This window comes from Pseudopodoces humilis, chromosome 8, assembly GCF_049639895.1.
Source record: "Pseudopodoces humilis isolate 2021_Gansu_Grassland_sample_001 chromosome 8, ASM4963989v1, whole genome shotgun sequence".
NCBI lineage: Eukaryota > Metazoa > Chordata > Aves > Passeriformes > Paridae > Pseudopodoces > Pseudopodoces humilis.
The window spans coordinates 25,748,086-25,765,034 of NC_142207.1; the positions used below are offsets into that span (position 1 = coordinate 25,748,086).

General features: G+C 38.1%; 1 protein-coding gene across 1 annotated transcript; it reads left to right on the plus strand.

The window, feature by feature from the left end:
* The first annotated feature begins 2,610 nt into the window (after positions 1-2,610).
* CPO (carboxypeptidase O) lies at positions 2,611-16,694 on the plus strand. The gene is made up of 11 exons (XM_014249154.2): positions 2,611-2,740; positions 6,140-6,215; positions 6,636-6,760; positions 9,216-9,330; positions 10,327-10,428; positions 11,288-11,392; positions 11,892-12,002; positions 13,132-13,222; positions 13,796-13,998; positions 14,920-15,004; positions 16,215-16,694. Exons 1-11 carry the CDS (start codon positions 2,661-2,663, stop codon positions 16,481-16,483), a joined length of 1,362 nt encoding a protein of 453 aa, XP_014104629.1. The 5' UTR covers positions 2,611-2,660; the 3' UTR covers positions 16,484-16,694.
* Positions 16,695-16,949: the final 255 nt, after the last annotated feature.

Consider the following 16,949-nt stretch of genomic DNA (forward strand, 5'->3'; position numbering starts at 1 on the left):
GTGGTATGCTTCAGTATGCAATCTTTAAACAAAACAGTTCTAGCTTGTGGCTGTTGCTACACAGACTGTATGCAGATAAGTCACAAATAGCTGAGCATATGTGTGGTGCAAGGTTAAAACAATAACAAGCAGGTCGAATCATTCAAACAGTGGAAATCACTTTGACTCCAGGCCAAAAGCTTAGCTGGAGATGATATCAGTATGGGATAAAAAGAGGATAAACTAACAGGCTTAGCAGCCAGCTTGTTGGAGTCAGCATATAGTATCTATACTTCCAGCAGTACAGCAGATGGTCATATATTTAAGGAAGCACCAGACAGGGAGTCAGGAGATCTGAATTCTATTCCTGGCTCTGCAGCAATATTCCTATGTCACCTTGGGGAGTCACTTTTTCCCTTTTTTTCTTAATCTTTTAAGTAGTGGAAATAATATTTGCTTGTCTAACAGGGCAGTTGAGAGGCTAAACTGATGCTGAAAAAAGTGCACTGAAGCCCTGAGATGAATGTATGAAAGATGTGCAAAGTAAACTTGTTTGGAGAAAAGGACATCACGTGGTTTCATGTGGCATGTTTGTGCCACATATTTATGATCTTTCCTCTCCCCAGAAAGTCCCGTTCCTTTTTCTCCTTTTTCCTCACTATTTTCAAGGAGGGAATAAATGGATTAAGCTGCCTTCCACATTTGCTAGAAAGATAAGCAGCTGCCAGTAAGAACCTGACCAAAGAACAGACTTTATTACTGAGAGACACATTATTTATGCCCAAGAGGGCAATAGGCTTGTTGAAGTTAACTGTTCGTCCCAAGATATTTTTTTTTTGCATTGCTGGTGGAATAATGTCTCTAATGGCTTTTATTCTGAATTCAGAAGTGCTGTTTGCAAGATGAAGTATTGTCTTTTACGAACAAACCTTCTGCTGAAATCCCCAAAATAAGTCCATTTCTTAAATTGGAGAAATGTCCATAATTATTTGCACAGGATTTTCATCTAATGCCCATTAAAATCAACTAGACTTCAAAAGAATCTGAATCAAAGACCTAGCAAGCAACTGTCATTTCTTCTGAATTTGATACTTATTAAAAATTATGCTATCTATCTATCTATCTATCTATCTATCTATCTTCATAACTACTTGGCATCATAGGAGTGAGGGTTTCACCAGAGAATAAACAGCTTCTGCTTTCAACATGAAGGTGGAAGCTTTGGGCTGGAGTTGAATTTTAGCGCTTATTGTAATTTGTTCCATTTCTCTTTATGCCTCCATATTTTTTTTTTTTGTTGTTCCTAGATTCTGAATCCCTATCAAGGGACTGAACCCCAGTTCAAAGCCAGGTATGTTAAAAGGGCACAGACAACACTACAGAAGTCTTAAAAACATTAGTCTGCCTACCAGCAGAGGCGGAGACACAGGAAACAAAAGCAAAGGCTATCTGAGCAGATGTCCTGAGTGTTAATAGGAACTTCCAACATTCATTTGTTTAGCTGATTCCTCACAAATGAAGCTGCATTGACTTCTTTCAGCTCTTCTGGAAGTCATTGTGGGTTGGGTATCTACTTAGAGAGAAATACTCAGCATTTTCAGGCCCAGGCTGTTGAGAAGTTTGCAATAAAACAGAAGTGGTCTGGTGTGATTTATGAAAAAGAGCATATTCTTCTCTTGCCTTCAGCCTGGTTTTGTGAGAACATACTTTTGAGCTAAGTTCCTCTTTTATACTGGGACAGTTCTGCTGCCTGTTTCCTTGATAACAGCCTTTGTAAAAATGTAAGAGGACTTCATACTTTGATGAGAAGACTCTATAAATATCCCACAGTTACAGCATGGTGTCTTGTCCATTACATATGTACACAAACTGACTTACTGGAGTCTCTGCACCCCAAATCCATGAAGTTTTCTTCATCAAATCACAAGATAGTTTTAATCCAAGAGAGAGGATGAGGGAAACAATTTCTTTCTGAAGAACTGTGCTATACATCTAACTACAGTCTACAAATGTTTACTCTTGCTGTGTGAACTAAACAAGACATTAAATATTTCAAATAGTAACCAGCCCACTTTTTTTTTTCTTAATATATAACAAAAACACTCTTAATGAGAGTCGTAAGTCTGTGGTCAGAGACTGATCTGGGCCAACTGAGAGTGGTTTAGATGAGACTCTGATGTCCCAATATTTCCCATTTACAGGAGCATTGGTTGTTCTTTCGTGTCCTCTTTTAAGTTAGGTAAGTGACAGAACTGCACTTAAGAGGTCACAGAAGTGTTCCATAAAGGCACAAACACAAAAAGAAAGGGAGTAAGAATGGAGCTTGTTTTTATGCTCTTTCAAACTAACCATCATGATTTGCCATAGATCTTGCAAGTAACACTTTCTTGAAATACTAACAATTTTGCCACAAAACATTTTCAAAGTTAGTAATTAGAAAAAGTGTTTCAGTAAGAATGTTGCTAATTGTGTTTGTGGTTTTGGGGTATGGAAGATAAGTATTTTAAGAATTAAGAATAAGTAGATGTATTTACAAATTAAGTTAATGATTCATCAAGGGCAGGCTGTCTTCCAGGATAAGTCTAGTTGTATATTATAATTGTATAAATCATGTGTTCAGTCCAGATCTGTCCTCCTCCTCTTTAGTTCTACACTGTCAGTGCTGGATTCTTCGCACAAAAATGTGGCTTCCTCTTGGGATCATCTTTTCTCTGGGGATACTAATTCCTGGAAAATTCAGCTTGAAATTGCAATATGACAGGTGAGTGTGATCGGGGTTTCATGAAGAATTGTGTGTGCAGTGAAAGTCACAGAAATTGTGTAAGAATAATAATAACAATTATGAGCTGAAAAACTGGACACAGGGTTACTAAGCTGCAAGCTTTGCAAGATTTGGAAAGAAAACATGAAGACGGGAAATGAAGAATGAGAGAATCAAATCCAAGCCAACAAAGACATAGCTACAGCTGTAGGAGCCACAGAATGGCCCTCAAATGCATCTCAGGATGCTCTACTTCCATTAGTTGAAATTAATTTGGCTTAGCCTCTTTCATAATGAACTTTGAAACCAGATGGTGCAGGAGTAAAATGTTTTTTCTGAGCATCAAGCAAGGGGTATGACTGAGCAAAATTGTATCTAGTAATAAAAGACAGATTAGATTATATGAAAAACATAGTGAGGACTTGTTGGAGATCTGAAACAAAGAAAAAAAAAAAAGCTAAGTGAGTTACTCCAGTCCATCTTCACTCCAAGGTGTTCAGAAAATGAGATTATCACATTTTTTATTACAGGTTAATGTTTTGAAAAGTATGAAATCTCTAATTATGCTTTATTTTCCATTCTCCCTGCCAGTTCAGAAAATGAGTGATGTAAAATTATTCTGTTTGCCTATCTAAACTATTTTTGTTTCATTCACCCTCAGCTTTCAAGGAATGATAGGTTACTGCCATTGTGGCAGCTAGGATTTTCAGGCTGGGCACGAGCATTGTCTGGAGGCCACCTATCCACATATAAGTTTATACATGGAAATTTCCAAAGTAAATGGAGAAAGTAGTCTGTATTGAATGCCTCTAGATGAATTATATCCCTAGAATATAGTCATAAAAAGGACAGAAAACCAAGCAATACCTACAGCAAGTAAGTTCCCTCATACCCATTCAGCAGCTCTCCTGGAAAATCTCCTAGCAGAGCATACAGAGTCACTAATTCAAATGTGTTATTTCCATGGATAATATTTAATCTTTAGATTTGTATCAGAGATGCAGTTAGAGCCTGATTTCAGTGAATAGAATTCAGCAGATCCCTGCTAATGTATTTTCCATTTTTGTTTCTAATTATTGTCCAGAACTGAACATGTTGAGTACTTGCATGGAATTTAAAAACAGGTATTGAATGGTGTGACTTTGGGTGCGCAGCACCTGCACAAAGACCAAATTATTAGTAAAGCCCATTTGCATTGTCCTCTGCTCTGTTTAATAATGAAATGAAATATCCAACCTATGAGCATCCAAGGACACACAGCTTATGCTAAGAACACTCCTTTAATTTGTTAAGAAAGCTTAACTGTAGAATTTTAAAAACTGTAGTTCTCATGGGGTCACATGGGCTGACTTTGCACTTCTCCAATGAGAAACTTAGTCCATAATTACAAACAAATGTATGCTTTCTAATCTTAGTTTACTATTAAAAATGGTTTGTCTCCACACTGGCTATTGTGAAAGGTTTATCAGTAAATAAGAGCTGGCCATCTGGCAGCAATCTGACTGTCTGGAATTTCTCTGATTTGGTATAATTAAGACATAAAGTCAATGAGGATAGAAAGATATTACAGGATATTGTTTCCCTTCCTGATAGACAAAGAGCAAAGCAAGCCTAGGCATTTACAGAGAATAAAATCTGAACTGCAGCTGAGATGTTTATTCTGCTAGTAAAGATGTTTATCCTGCTTCTACAAGGTTTATTACAAAGACATCATGACTGTTGTACCATTGCTGTGAGCAATACAAATGTAATCATTTTGCCCCACAGATATGGGGCTATCAGCTTCTCATAAACCAGTAGTAAACTGCCTGCTTTAACTATCAAGTTCTTACTCAGCAAAGGTGATATTTTCAAGAGAGATGTAAAAAAACCCAGAAATCCCCCTATTTTTCTGGGGATAAAGTGAATGCATAGTGAATTCTATTTGTATGTATATTAAGCTGATAATTGTACATTCCTGAATGGAAGCACAAAAGATGGCAGTTGCAGTTCAGATGATGAGAACATATTATGTTGATGACTATAATGACCATGGCTTGCTTTTGCAACAAGAATTTCTGTTACAAAAGCTTTAAAATGTAAAATGTTCATTTTTTACACTTGTCCAGTAAAGACTCCATTGAACTCTCTAAAAGAGACTGTGAAGCAGTTTTTGGTTGCTAGCAGATAAGGAAGTTTCTAGTGTTCCTCATTCTATTCTGTTCTCATCAGTACTGTATAACTGGTCTCCCACCTTTGAGTAATGCACTGTAGTCATCAACATCCACTCCTCACTCTGAAACCCTTCCACTAGAAACATCACCCTTGCTCTCAATCCTGGAAAGCTGATCTGAATGAACACTGGAAAAAAAAAAATCCTACAAGGGCCTTTTTAACAGAACAAACATGATTTGCTTTTCCTGCATTTCCATAATTTTAATTTGTTCTTCGTAAACTTTAAATATTTTCATCAGGATAGGTGGAAGATAAATACATAGGGTCCTTCCACTTCTGGAGAGCCCAAAGGTTTAATTTGTGTCACTGCAGGGAAGCAGTCTCTAGCTTTCCTTTTCCCTTCCCTGTCTCTTGTTACTCCTCTGCTTTGGAGAAGAGATATTTTAAAAATATTTAAATATTTGAAATATTTTCAATCTGATGTAAACGAAGTAGATGTAGTAGATGAAAGTTTCATGGGATCATCTACTAGCTTTCATCTTTCATGAAAGTTTCATGGGATCTCATGAAAACATATATTAAGACACTGGATTCTGTGTGTCTTTTCTAGAAATAGAAAATGTTATATTCTGAAATGGAAATTTTTATTTCATGTGAATTGAGTAAGAATATGCAGCTCTGGAGACCATAATATTCACTATTTTGGAATAAATTTGCTATTCTCATGACAAGCAGTTTGTGGACATCTCAAGTTCTTAGCAATGTTAATTTATCATGACTAGCAAAAGTTTCTGCATGCTGAAATAGAACAACCAAGCAAAAAGTTAATCTGGAATAACTGAATAAATCCCAAATGTGAGAGGAGAAAAAAAGTGACATCTTATCAAATAAAGAGTTTATAATGTATTATCAATGTCCTCATTTTGGCCCTGGTCCTGCAAAGGCAGAAACACACAACTGGGCTCATGCCAGCAGTTGGCTTCTGTGAAGTTGGTATGGTGGATAAAGCACTGACACTGGCAAGGAAGCAGAGTGGCTAATGTTCTAGTAACAGAAAAGTCACATCACTCAGTTCTATTTGCAGCCAAAACATTCCACAAATTCATAATTTGTGTTTTTGTTGGAACAGCACTGTTACATGCTCTGTCTTCCTTCTACATAACAAAACCCATCCTTTTGACTTATAAAATCATGGATACTTGAACAGACTTTAAAACTGATCTTGTTTCTGTACTGTATTTTCAGAGATCAGGTTTTACATATTATGCCAGAAACATTTCAGCAAGTCCAGCATCTTCAGCTTCTTTGCAGTACTTTAATGGTAAGCTAAAATAACTACATGTGCCCAATGAGCAGAATGGGGTTTTGGCCTGTAAAACAGATATGCATATAGCTTATGATAGGAATAAAGCTTAAAGAAAACTAGTAAAGGCTTTTTTAAACTCTTTTTTTTTTTTTTTTGTCTTAGTACAGTGTGGAATTGCCCTTCTACTACTCAAAGGAATTTATGTGAAGACATTAGTTTCTTTGCATGGCTCTGTTAAAGTGCTGCTTCTTATCAGTGGTGTCTGAATCGATAAAAACACTAAGCCTGTGCTGTGTGCTCTATGAACATATGACTAGAGAGTTATCAGGACAATTTGAAGGAAAATTTTTTTCATTTGCTGATAGGCAACTCTCTAATATATTTCTCATTCTGAAAACAGAGCTTCATTTGTGCATTTCTTTCTTCTCTGCACAGCTGGATTTGTGGAAGCCCCTGCTGCCTGAAGACTTCAGGGCTGGGGAAGACCTGCACATAAGGGTCCCAGCCCCTCTGGTGCAGGAGGTGAAAGACAGCTTAGATCAGCATATGATCTCTTACAGGTACAATCTCCAATACCTTGATGGGGAAGGTTGGCTCTAACAATCTTCCTTGCTATCAGAAAAGGACCAAGCCCTGTCTGATAAACAGCTAGTACTGGCAATAGGACCTGACCTTTGTTCCAAATGCCTCTGACTTACCTAGACCAGGCAAACACAGAGATGCTGTATGAATCTTTAAAAGTTCATTCCCCTCTGCCCTATGTATTTACCTTCCACCTATCCTGGCTGTGAATTTGGAGCTGCAACCTGAGACAGCCCAATCTGTCTTGTTTCCTGCTACAGCCTTCTCAGTGGTCACTGAGAGGATGGCACTTGGATATATGACTTAGTTTTTTAGTCTAAACTCAAGAGGCCAAACCACTGGTGTAACCACTACTTACAGGAGCATGCTTTGTTCTTGGAAAGCATGTATATCTGAATGAAGGGTCCTTCCACTTCTGGAGAGCCCAAAGGTTTGACTGGTGTCACTGCAGAGAAGCAGTCTCTAGCTCTCCTTTTCCCTTCCCTGTCTCTTGTTACTCCTCTGCTTTGGAGAAGAGACTTTTCAAAGTGAATATTCAGCTACTTTCTTCAAAAGCTTCATTTTTCTACCCCTATCCCCTTTACCAGGCTGGTGAGAATTTCCTGGTACCATCTGCCAAAGAGAGACATCCCAGCTTGGGACAAAGATCCCAGTGGCTGATGAGCACTGTGAACGCAAATGGGAGCCACAACCTGCAAATGTCCCACAATGTTTTATCATACCTACGCAGCCACATCTTCCCTAACTTACAACCAGGAGATCTAATCCAGATACAGAGTGTTTATAAAGGCAAATGGGATTAAATAAGATCTATTTCTCACACAGTCCTGTTCCCATTCGGAACTGACTTTTTTAGGTAACCATTAGCTAATTTAATTTAGCTGTATTTAATATAAATAACCTTGTAGTCATCCACAGCTGACAAATGGCCTATGGACATATACTGACATTTACCAATCAAAGATGAGTTTAAGAAGGATTGGTGTCACTTCAAAGCTGTTTTGAGTTAAAGCTGATCTTGACATCCTGCATCTTGCCTGACAAGTTCCTTTAGAAAGTGTGATGCCCTGACAACCAGAGATGAAGAGATAGAAGGTTGGAGTCAGTACAAATTATCTAGCGTGAGGTTTAGATATTCAGTGCTACGACAACATTCCATTCAACCTCTTTTTTATGTCAAGACTCTTAATTTTCTAATGGTTTCAACTGATTCTAGTGGAAATTTAAACACTAAACTGAAATTAGAAGCTCAGCTTTGTTTTCCCTTGGCCAACACTGTATTTACCTTACAGAGGTTTCTGAAGAAAGAGAGGAATAATTATTAGTCAAGATGAAAATTTTGTGTTTGTATTGCAAAGAAGCTGAATACAACAGTAACAAAGTTCCCATAACAGGTTCAAAGCAGGAACCTTTAGAAGGCAGTTGGCATGCAGGGAAGGTAACATGACAGGTATATGATGATAGAGACATAAATGACAAATTATGATAAGGACATCAATAATCCAATTGTGTCAGACTCCATGGTTTCAATTCTCCAGAGCACTGATAAGGTATTTTGTGTGTGTGGTTTCACTTCATGGAAATTTTCACTGCCTGAATTTTAGTTTGAAGTTTAGATGTGAATAAACATCAAAGCTCAGAAAGTCAGCTGTAACTGCTGTTAAAAGTTTCTTATGTGCAGTTTCCAGAGATGCTGATAAGTGCCACTGTCAGCAGAAAAGCCTGTTAGCATTTTCAGCATTTGAGATCAACCGTGTTGGAGCTACCTTTGCAATTGTCTTATCACAAGCATCTACAATGAGTGCAGATTTGCAGCAGTTACAAGCGGCTGATTGCAGTGAGAAAGAACGGACTCTGATGCAAAGTTCACTGAAGCCAAGGAAAAGGTTTATTGACTCCCTGGATCATGGAATCATGCCTGTGTTATACTAGTTTCTGAGCTATTTTTGTAGCTAAAAACGAAAAAGAGATATTTGAAAGAAATAAGGGGGTTGTTCTGATTTTTGCGAATTGCAATGAATATTTCTGTGAAATTTTTACAAATTGAAAATGTCGCAATAAAATACAATGAAACCCTAATCTTAAATTTTTCTCCTTCACTTCCTTTTCCCAAAGGTGGTATTTTCAGAGTTTTGCTCAAAAATAGAAGCGGTGAAGAAAAGAAAATCTTGAACTTTTTTTTCTTGGTAGAAAATTAACAATTTTTAAAAAATCTGGTAAAAATTATTATTGTTAAAACCCTGTGAAAATCTCATATTTGAACTTTGTTTTACTTGAAATTAACCATAATGCTGATGCTGATGATTTTGCCAGGCAAATCACAGCAGAAGAGGTTAAATCCTTTAGTTTGCTGATGTAAGCAATGTACACACCATGGCAGTTCTGGCATGTTCGGGATTGTTTTCTCTATCTTCCCTTTTCCCCATCCTTCAGAGTCCTAATACCTGATGTGCAGAAACTTGTGGATGAGAGCATGCCAAGGGAGAGGAGCAGCCACAGACAGGTCTCAGGAGGTTATGCCTACACCGAGTACCATCCAATGGAAGAGGTAAAGAGGAACCTAAGTCTGCTTGTGTACTTCGCTGTTTTCTTTTCTGTAAATGTCACAGCAGGCAACTCTGTGTTTGCAGAAAGCTCGGCTGAAGTCAAACCTCTTTAATGAGGTGGACCTCTTTCTGACTTCTTTAAAGAATCAGTCTTTACTCTTTGACTTAAATCCTAGCCTAGTTGAATTGAATATGGATTTGCCATTGATTTTGATTAAATCCTCAATTCTTTACTGAACAAAATATAAATGCTTTGTGTGAAATAGCTGCACTGTTTTGCAGATAATATTCTGTGGTTAATTTGCTTTGCTACCTTTCTACCTACCTTGTCATTCTTTAGTATTGATTAATTTAAGTCCCAGTTTGTTTGATGCTGAGTCAAATGACTACTGTGGTGTCTGGAACTCCAGTGAGGAAGAAGAGGTGAACAGTGTGAGATCTTTAGAAAGATGTCATTTCAGGGCATGTTTTTGACTCTTTAGGAGAAAAAAATGTCATGGGGTAGGCAGTGATGGTTTCTTGGTGCCATGTTTCATGCACCAGTTGGCAAACCTGGAGAAAAGCAGAGCATAGTGGTAATTCTTTTTCCTAGCTGCATAATAGAAGTGAGAGAACAGAGACAACCCTCACGAATGTTTTTCTTGAGCTACCCATTGAGGATGACTGCTGCTGACTCAGATGTGGAAAATCAGCGCTGACAGGACATTGCTGACTGCAATACTATTTTGAAGAGTTGATGGTGTGGCTTCTTGTCTGATGCACTCAACAAGAAGATGCCCAATAGGATGGGCGTGTTGAATGAGATTCAGAATGGAGTATCTATTGCCATATTGCAGAAATGTTCTCTTTTAACACCCAGTGACATATGCCCATGCCTTTGCACAGAGGCATGTGAAACACCTTCCATGCCTGTAAGTGAATGACAGACTGAAATAAATTCTGAGGGGAAGAGAAGGAAACTCCTACTTTGGACCAAGAATTCTTTGCAACTATTTCAGATTTATCAGTGGATGACTCAGATTCAGAAGAACAACAGTGAGCTGGTGACTCAGCACTTCCTGGGGAAGACATTTGAGAATCGAGCAATGTATTACCTACAGGTAAGGGAGGAAATTTCCCTTAATAATAGAATATATCTTAACAAAAAAAGTACTCAGGAGAAGGCAGGATTTAGATGTTTCCTAAGATAGCATTCATCCCAATTCACTGAACAGGAGATGGTTTTACTCCTCCACATTATGGTAAGATTTGCCAACTCTCACAGACACTATCATTATGAGCTTGCTATTGCTATTATGTACTGAAAAAAACAAATTTAACTGAAGCCTTGTTTAGAAATACAAATCAATCTGAAACTAGCTTGGCAACAGCTGTGTGTGAGGATAAAGACTTTTGGTTTGTTATTTTTATTACTTTTTACAGCAGATAGCCTTTCTGCTAGCAATATTCCATGACTTTTTTTCAAATTGGACACACTGGCAAAACCCATAGTCTTAATATTTGGGTTAGTTATTGTCTAATTTGTTCCTATCACTGAGTAGGTAGATTCCCTACCTTTTTGTTATTCCCTTTCTAAAAAAATTATTTAAAAGTCTTCAACTAGGAGCAAGCACTTCTGTGAATGAAGAATACAAATGAAAAAGGAAAAAATGGAACTGTTCTATTAACTGTTCTATTGACACTCCTGCTCAACAGACACTTTAAAACTCATGCCTTGTGATATTATAGAGATGGGGTTATTTGGAAAAAGAGCTGGTCATAAAGATGTATGTAGTAATAATAACAAAATAATAATAATAATAATAATAATAATAATAATAATAATAATAATAATAATAATAATAATACTTTAGATGGTTCAATGGCATATCAAGGCACATCTTTTACTTTTTTGTATTACATTAAGCTATTTTATTGTAATGTAACAGTTTTTAAATTATCATATTTACGTTCTCTCAGATCAGCCAACCATCAAATGAACCCAAAAAGATAATTTGGATGGACTGTGGGATTCATGCCAGAGAATGGATCTCTCCAGCCTTCTGTCAGTGGTTTGTAAAAGAAGTGAGTCCTTACTCTTCCATTTAAATAATAAGAAAACCATATCACTTTTGACATTTCAGTTCTCTTTTCTATTGTGGTGCCAAGAATTATGCTTTTCTGTTAAAATGTGATTTGAAAAATTACAGTACAGATGTCTGTGGAAACCAAAGTCCAAATCATGTTTTGAAATATGGGACAATATTGATGCGTCAGTTCCTCCACCTGAATATTTCCAAAGCCTTCCAGAACTTGGTAAAGCCTCTCCTTTTCCCACAGCGCTGTTGGATCAAGCCTCTCTGCATCAAAAGTCACAGTCCTCCTGAAATAAAGAAGCCCTAATCTATGTTATAGCAATGTCCCATGTGTATAGAAAGTACCTGGCCCACTGGAGATCAAGTAGATGTTGGGTACCATGGTGATATCCAGGAGTGAGTGATCACTTGATGATAGTTCTAAACTAGCTCTTTTCAGTGATTACCACTAAATTCTCTGCCCAGTGCTCTGTATTTTTTCTTTTCAGATTCTTGAAAATTACAAAACTGATCCAAAGATAAGCAGATTTCTGCAGAATTTAGACCTCTATGTCTTGCCAGTCCTCAATATTGATGGCTACATCTATTCCTGGGAAAAAGTAAGTAGTGAAAATCCAGGAACTAGACTGAAAGTTAGATGTGCCCAGCATGTTTTGTTATTTTAGAGAGGGTCATAGCAATTATACTTAAAATTATACTTAAACAGAAAACAGCTATACTCACTAAATCCTCTCATGGCAGAGAGATTTTGTTTCTTCTGGCAAATCAGTGATCACTTGAGATAGCAGAGCTAAATATTCCTAGCAAATGTCATGAGACTTGTGAAGACAAAACCACAATTGTTTTTGGGTTTCTGGGGATGGGATTACTTCTTTGATAACAGCTCAAGGCCTGGTTAATGGACTTAAGTATGTCTGGAAGAGTCATTCATTCCTCATAAAAGATGCCAAGTAGCAGATGGGTTTTAGCACCTTTGCATGGGACAGGAGGAGACTTGGTCAAATATCAGGCTATTTGGCTATGAAATAGGTGTGCCTTCCCAAATAATCATCCTTTTCTGATATGGAGAATAATTCAAAATGTTGGTCTTCAGCCATTCTCACCATGCTTCCAGGCCCCTGTGCCCAGCTGAAGCATCTTTTTAATGCAGGACCTTTGGGTGGCCCATGGCTACCACCATGTGGATTGGGCTGCCTCCCAGCTTGCTCCCCAGCAGGTGTGGGGTGTATCAAACACTGCACTTGGATGCACAGGTAATTCAACTGGGAAGCTCACACAGGTAGCACAGTGAGGTCTGCAGAGAACCACATATAGCCGTGAGTATAGCAGGGAACCAAGGAGGAGTAGTAAGATCAGCTAAGAAAAAAAGAATTAATCTTCCTGAATTTGAAATATACTATTGTCTCTTATCGCTCACAAATTTTTTTGCTTAGAGTGCCACACTGCACAAAAGTAGTTGAGTACTACAGAAAAAGCATTTTTAAAAAAAGTAAAGAAGGTCAGAAGGCTTATTTCAGGTGCACGCAGGTTTGTGATGACAACCTGGCTGTAGCAGATGAACCATTCTGTCACTGAGCTTTATCACCTTGCACGTGGAGTTGTATTCTTACAATACCAGGGTTAGTTAGAATGCAGAGATCAAAAATAAAGGAGTATTTACACCATATAACCACTGGGCCATATCTATCATTGAGCTTTTATTATGTAACAGAAGTTACTTTTCTTCAGGAGCGTTTGTGGAGGAAAAACCGTTCTCCATATGGGAATGGCACCTGCTATGGCACAGATCTGAACCGAAACTTCAATTCATCCTGGGGCAGTAAGTTTGAAGTAGTTCATATCATGAACACAAATGTAAAGCAAGAGTAATAACTAGTTTCTGAAATAAAATATAGTCTTATAAGAAAGGAATATTCTTCGTGTCATCATCAAGCCATATGTAAAAATAAAATCCTGTTTTTTTAGAATATTAACTCATTGACTTTCAACCAGTACTTATTTTTGTGAGCAGAAAATTTCTCTTATCTAACTATACCTCTAACTCATTGCAGGAGCAAGCATCAGCTCTAGGCAAGAATGTTAGGAGTTGTTCACTTAACAGTCAGTATTTACATTTGCCATGAGTTTCAAGGAGCCTCCGAAGCTTTCCTGGTGTGTGGTGCACTGTGATGGTGTCAGAGTGTTTTCATTGCAGACATCCTGTAAATGTGCAATAAATATTTCAGTCTTGTAGCAAATCTTAGTTGCTACCTACTGAATGCAATGCTAAAGTCCCACTGAGCTGTCTAGTCCCCTACCCACACGCCTTAACATCACAACGTAAATTTCCCAGTTCCCTCTGAACTGGTGTTCTATATTTCTCCATTGATTCAGTGTTTGTATTACTCCCCAGGTGTTGGTGTATCTTTTAACTGCAGCAGTGAGGTCTTCTGTGGATCTGGGCCAGAATCAGAGCCTGAGACAAGAGCTGTGGCTCAGTTTATCAAAAGCAAGAAGAGTGACATTTTGTGTTATTTAACAATTCACTCCTATGGTCAGCTCATCCTCACTCCATATGGTTCCACAACTAAACCTCCAAGTAACAACGAAGAACTGGTAGGGCAAAACATTCATCTTCTACTTTTCTAGAAAGCAAGTACAAGCAGTAGCATGTGGTGCAACTTTACTTGCACTCTTGCCTTTCCTTCAGAGAAGCTGGGCTTATTCAGGGACTTGGATCCCAGAGTTACTGCTTCTCTGTTCAGCCTCAGTAAGGTTTATTTGCCTCAGAAATCCTAATTCTTCATCTTAAAACAGGAAAACGGAACTACTACACATAGGGTTAATGCACAGTGAGGTAAGTGGAAAAGAACACCAACTTCTGCTGCATACAAGAATGAATTTATACACATATGGTTATCATGATTGTGTCCAGAAAGGGTCCAAACATGCTCTCAGAAAAATGGGAGCAAAGTAAGCACCTGTTTCTTGGTTACTTCTTCCCTCAGTTTCTGAGTGTTCTGATTTAAGTTCACTTATGTGTGTATTTATGAAGATTCCAGGAGCTGGAGCACTAGTCAAGACAGTGAGGGATATGGGTTTGGACTTCATATGAGTCATTGAAGAAGTCATTTATTTTGTTTATGGATCAGTTTCTAAGGATGGTGGGCTACAGAGTCTACGGCAATAAAACGAGTAAGAGGTCATTCATTGCTGTAGTCAGTACCAGTGTGTTATACAGCACAGACTCTAAATTCTCTAAAATACAGGCTCTAGCTTTACAGTAAAGCAAATAACATCTCCACCTAGTAGCAGAGTAATCTTTAAAATTTTAACACAATTTGCATTACAAATAATCAAGAACAATTTGTGCAAATGTTTCTAATGGGTTCCTCCAAAGACCTGAAGTAATATCAAAACTTAAAGCTGATCATATGTAAATATAGAGCTGAAAGAGACAAAAATTTTGGTCCACTTCAAATAATTGCCAAAGGTACTGCCACTGATACCAATGTTGTTCCTATTCTGAATTTCCAGATGCAAGTTGCAAAGGAAGCAGCTGCTGCATTGACAGGAAAGTATGGGACCAGCTATAGAGTAGGATCAACTGCTTTAATTTTATGTAAGTTTTTTTATGTTTCGCTTTGAATGCTCTGTGTTTCAAAGAATTGTTGTGTCATATCCATTAGCAAGCACTGTTTTGCTGAGTTTCTACTTTGAGTAATATTTAAAGGGCTAGTTTGGTGCAACATGTCAGCAGCAGTCATTTGAATACAAGATAACTCTGTAAGTTACAATGCTTACTGCAGGAATGAACAAAGTATTGACCAGAAGCTAGTTCCTACATGGATTCCTCACAGATCCATCACAGGGGACAGAAGGAGACTGGTGATAGATCATCCTGGCCCTGCTGAAGTCAGCAACAAAACTCCTACTTGTCTTCACTGGAATCAAGAAAAAATTAAAATCCCAATCAGGTCTACAGTTACTCCATCAGCCATTATCACATGGCAGCTGCTTGCAATTCTGTGTGAAATATATCGGTTTCAGCCCTGTTCCTAATAGACTGGGTGGCCACATCACGAACACATCATAGCTAATATGAGGTGACAGCCTTTACAAAGAGGATTGAGGGCCACAGAGACTGCCTAGTAAACCCAATATTTTCCCAGTAAGCAGTAAGTCACGCTAGTCAGTGAGAACAGTAAGTAGTTGGCTCCAGAACCCATGCAGTTTGCATATTCCAGTGCCTGTCTCTACCCATCCCCGAGCGCCAGTCCCTGAGTCACAGGCTGCATGAGCAATGTGCTGTAAGTGTAATGCAACCTGCCTGTGCTTAGGGTTGCATTTTGCCAGGGCTTGTACCTATACTGAATACATAAGAAAAACAATCCACAAGGAAGATGAACAGAGATGGAGGGAGAAGCCAGAAATTTTTCAGATTTGACCAAAATTATGCTTAAAAAAAATAAAAATAAATTCTAGCCGGTATTCATGTAGGAAATGAAGTACAAGAACAGATAAATGTCCAGTCCATCCTGTACCCCACACTAGTCACAGTAAAATGCTAAAAACACAGAATCCCTGAAACTTATCTCCTGTTATAGTACAATACCATGTTATGAAGAACTGTGTCAGTTAGGAAACTCCAGGGGAGACTTTTAGTATAGCTAAGAATTACAGCACCTAGAAACTGTTCTCTGTGTCACAGTGATATATGGTTACTGCTTAGTTCAGGGATTCTGGTATAAACTTGTATTAACTGTAACGAGAAGTATTTTCAAAGAACCATGCTTAATACAAATATCTCCTCTCTATTTTTAAATTCACAGACAATAACTCAGGCTCCTCACGGGACTGGGCCCACACGATTGGCATTCCGCTGTCTTACACATTTGAACTGCGAGACACGGGTACTTATGGATTTGTTCTCCCTCCTAACCAAATCCAGCCTACGTGTGAGGAGACTATGTTGGCTGTGACAACTATCATAGACTATGTTGATAAGAAGTACTTCCCAGGTGGAGATGTGGTGCTGACCTCCAGCAGCTTGGGCCTGAGCCTTTGCCTGAGTATTGTATTTATATTGACTGTTTCTTAAAAACGGTTTAGAGAACCCAGCAAGAGACTTGCATGAAAAATACAATTTCCCCTCAAAAATAAAAAAAGTTACATCAGCAAAGGAACTTAATGTCAAGTATTTCAATAATCATAAAAATTATCATTCCATATAATATAAGGACTTGTGATTTGATAGCTATGTTTTTGGAAGAAGGAAAAGATAAAGAGGAGTGGCAACTTCCCAAGCTTCACTTGCTGGCTCTGCTAATTCTTTAAGCGACCTTAAAACATTCATTCATAACAAGTACCCATGGGTACAGAGCACTATTACTCCCTGGATCTTTGGAGCATGTTTTCAGGGTCTTGCTTAGGCCTGTGCAGTCCTTCTGTCAGCCACAGTCCTGATCTGTCACAATTTTCCTTACTGCCTGAATCTGCCAACTTCTGTGTGTTACTGGCTTTAGCAGGATGCCTATGAGACTTAAAAGTTCTGAAATCCCACTACA

What these genes read in the sequence shown, in the direction of transcription:
- CPO (XM_014249154.2), top strand. Translation starts at nt 2,661, where the DNA reads ATGTGGCTTCCTCTTGGGATCATCTTTTCTCTGGGGATACTAATTCCT. An exon ending in GTCAGTGGTTTGTAAAAGAA is followed by an intron (nt 11,393 to 11,891) that starts GTGAGTCCTTAC and finishes TTTTCTTTTCAG; the next exon opens with ATTCTTGAAAATTACAAAAC. An exon ending in CTTCAATTCATCCTGGGGCA is followed by an intron (nt 13,223 to 13,795) that starts GTAAGTTTGAAG and finishes ATTACTCCCCAG; the next exon opens with GTGTTGGTGTATCTTTTAAC.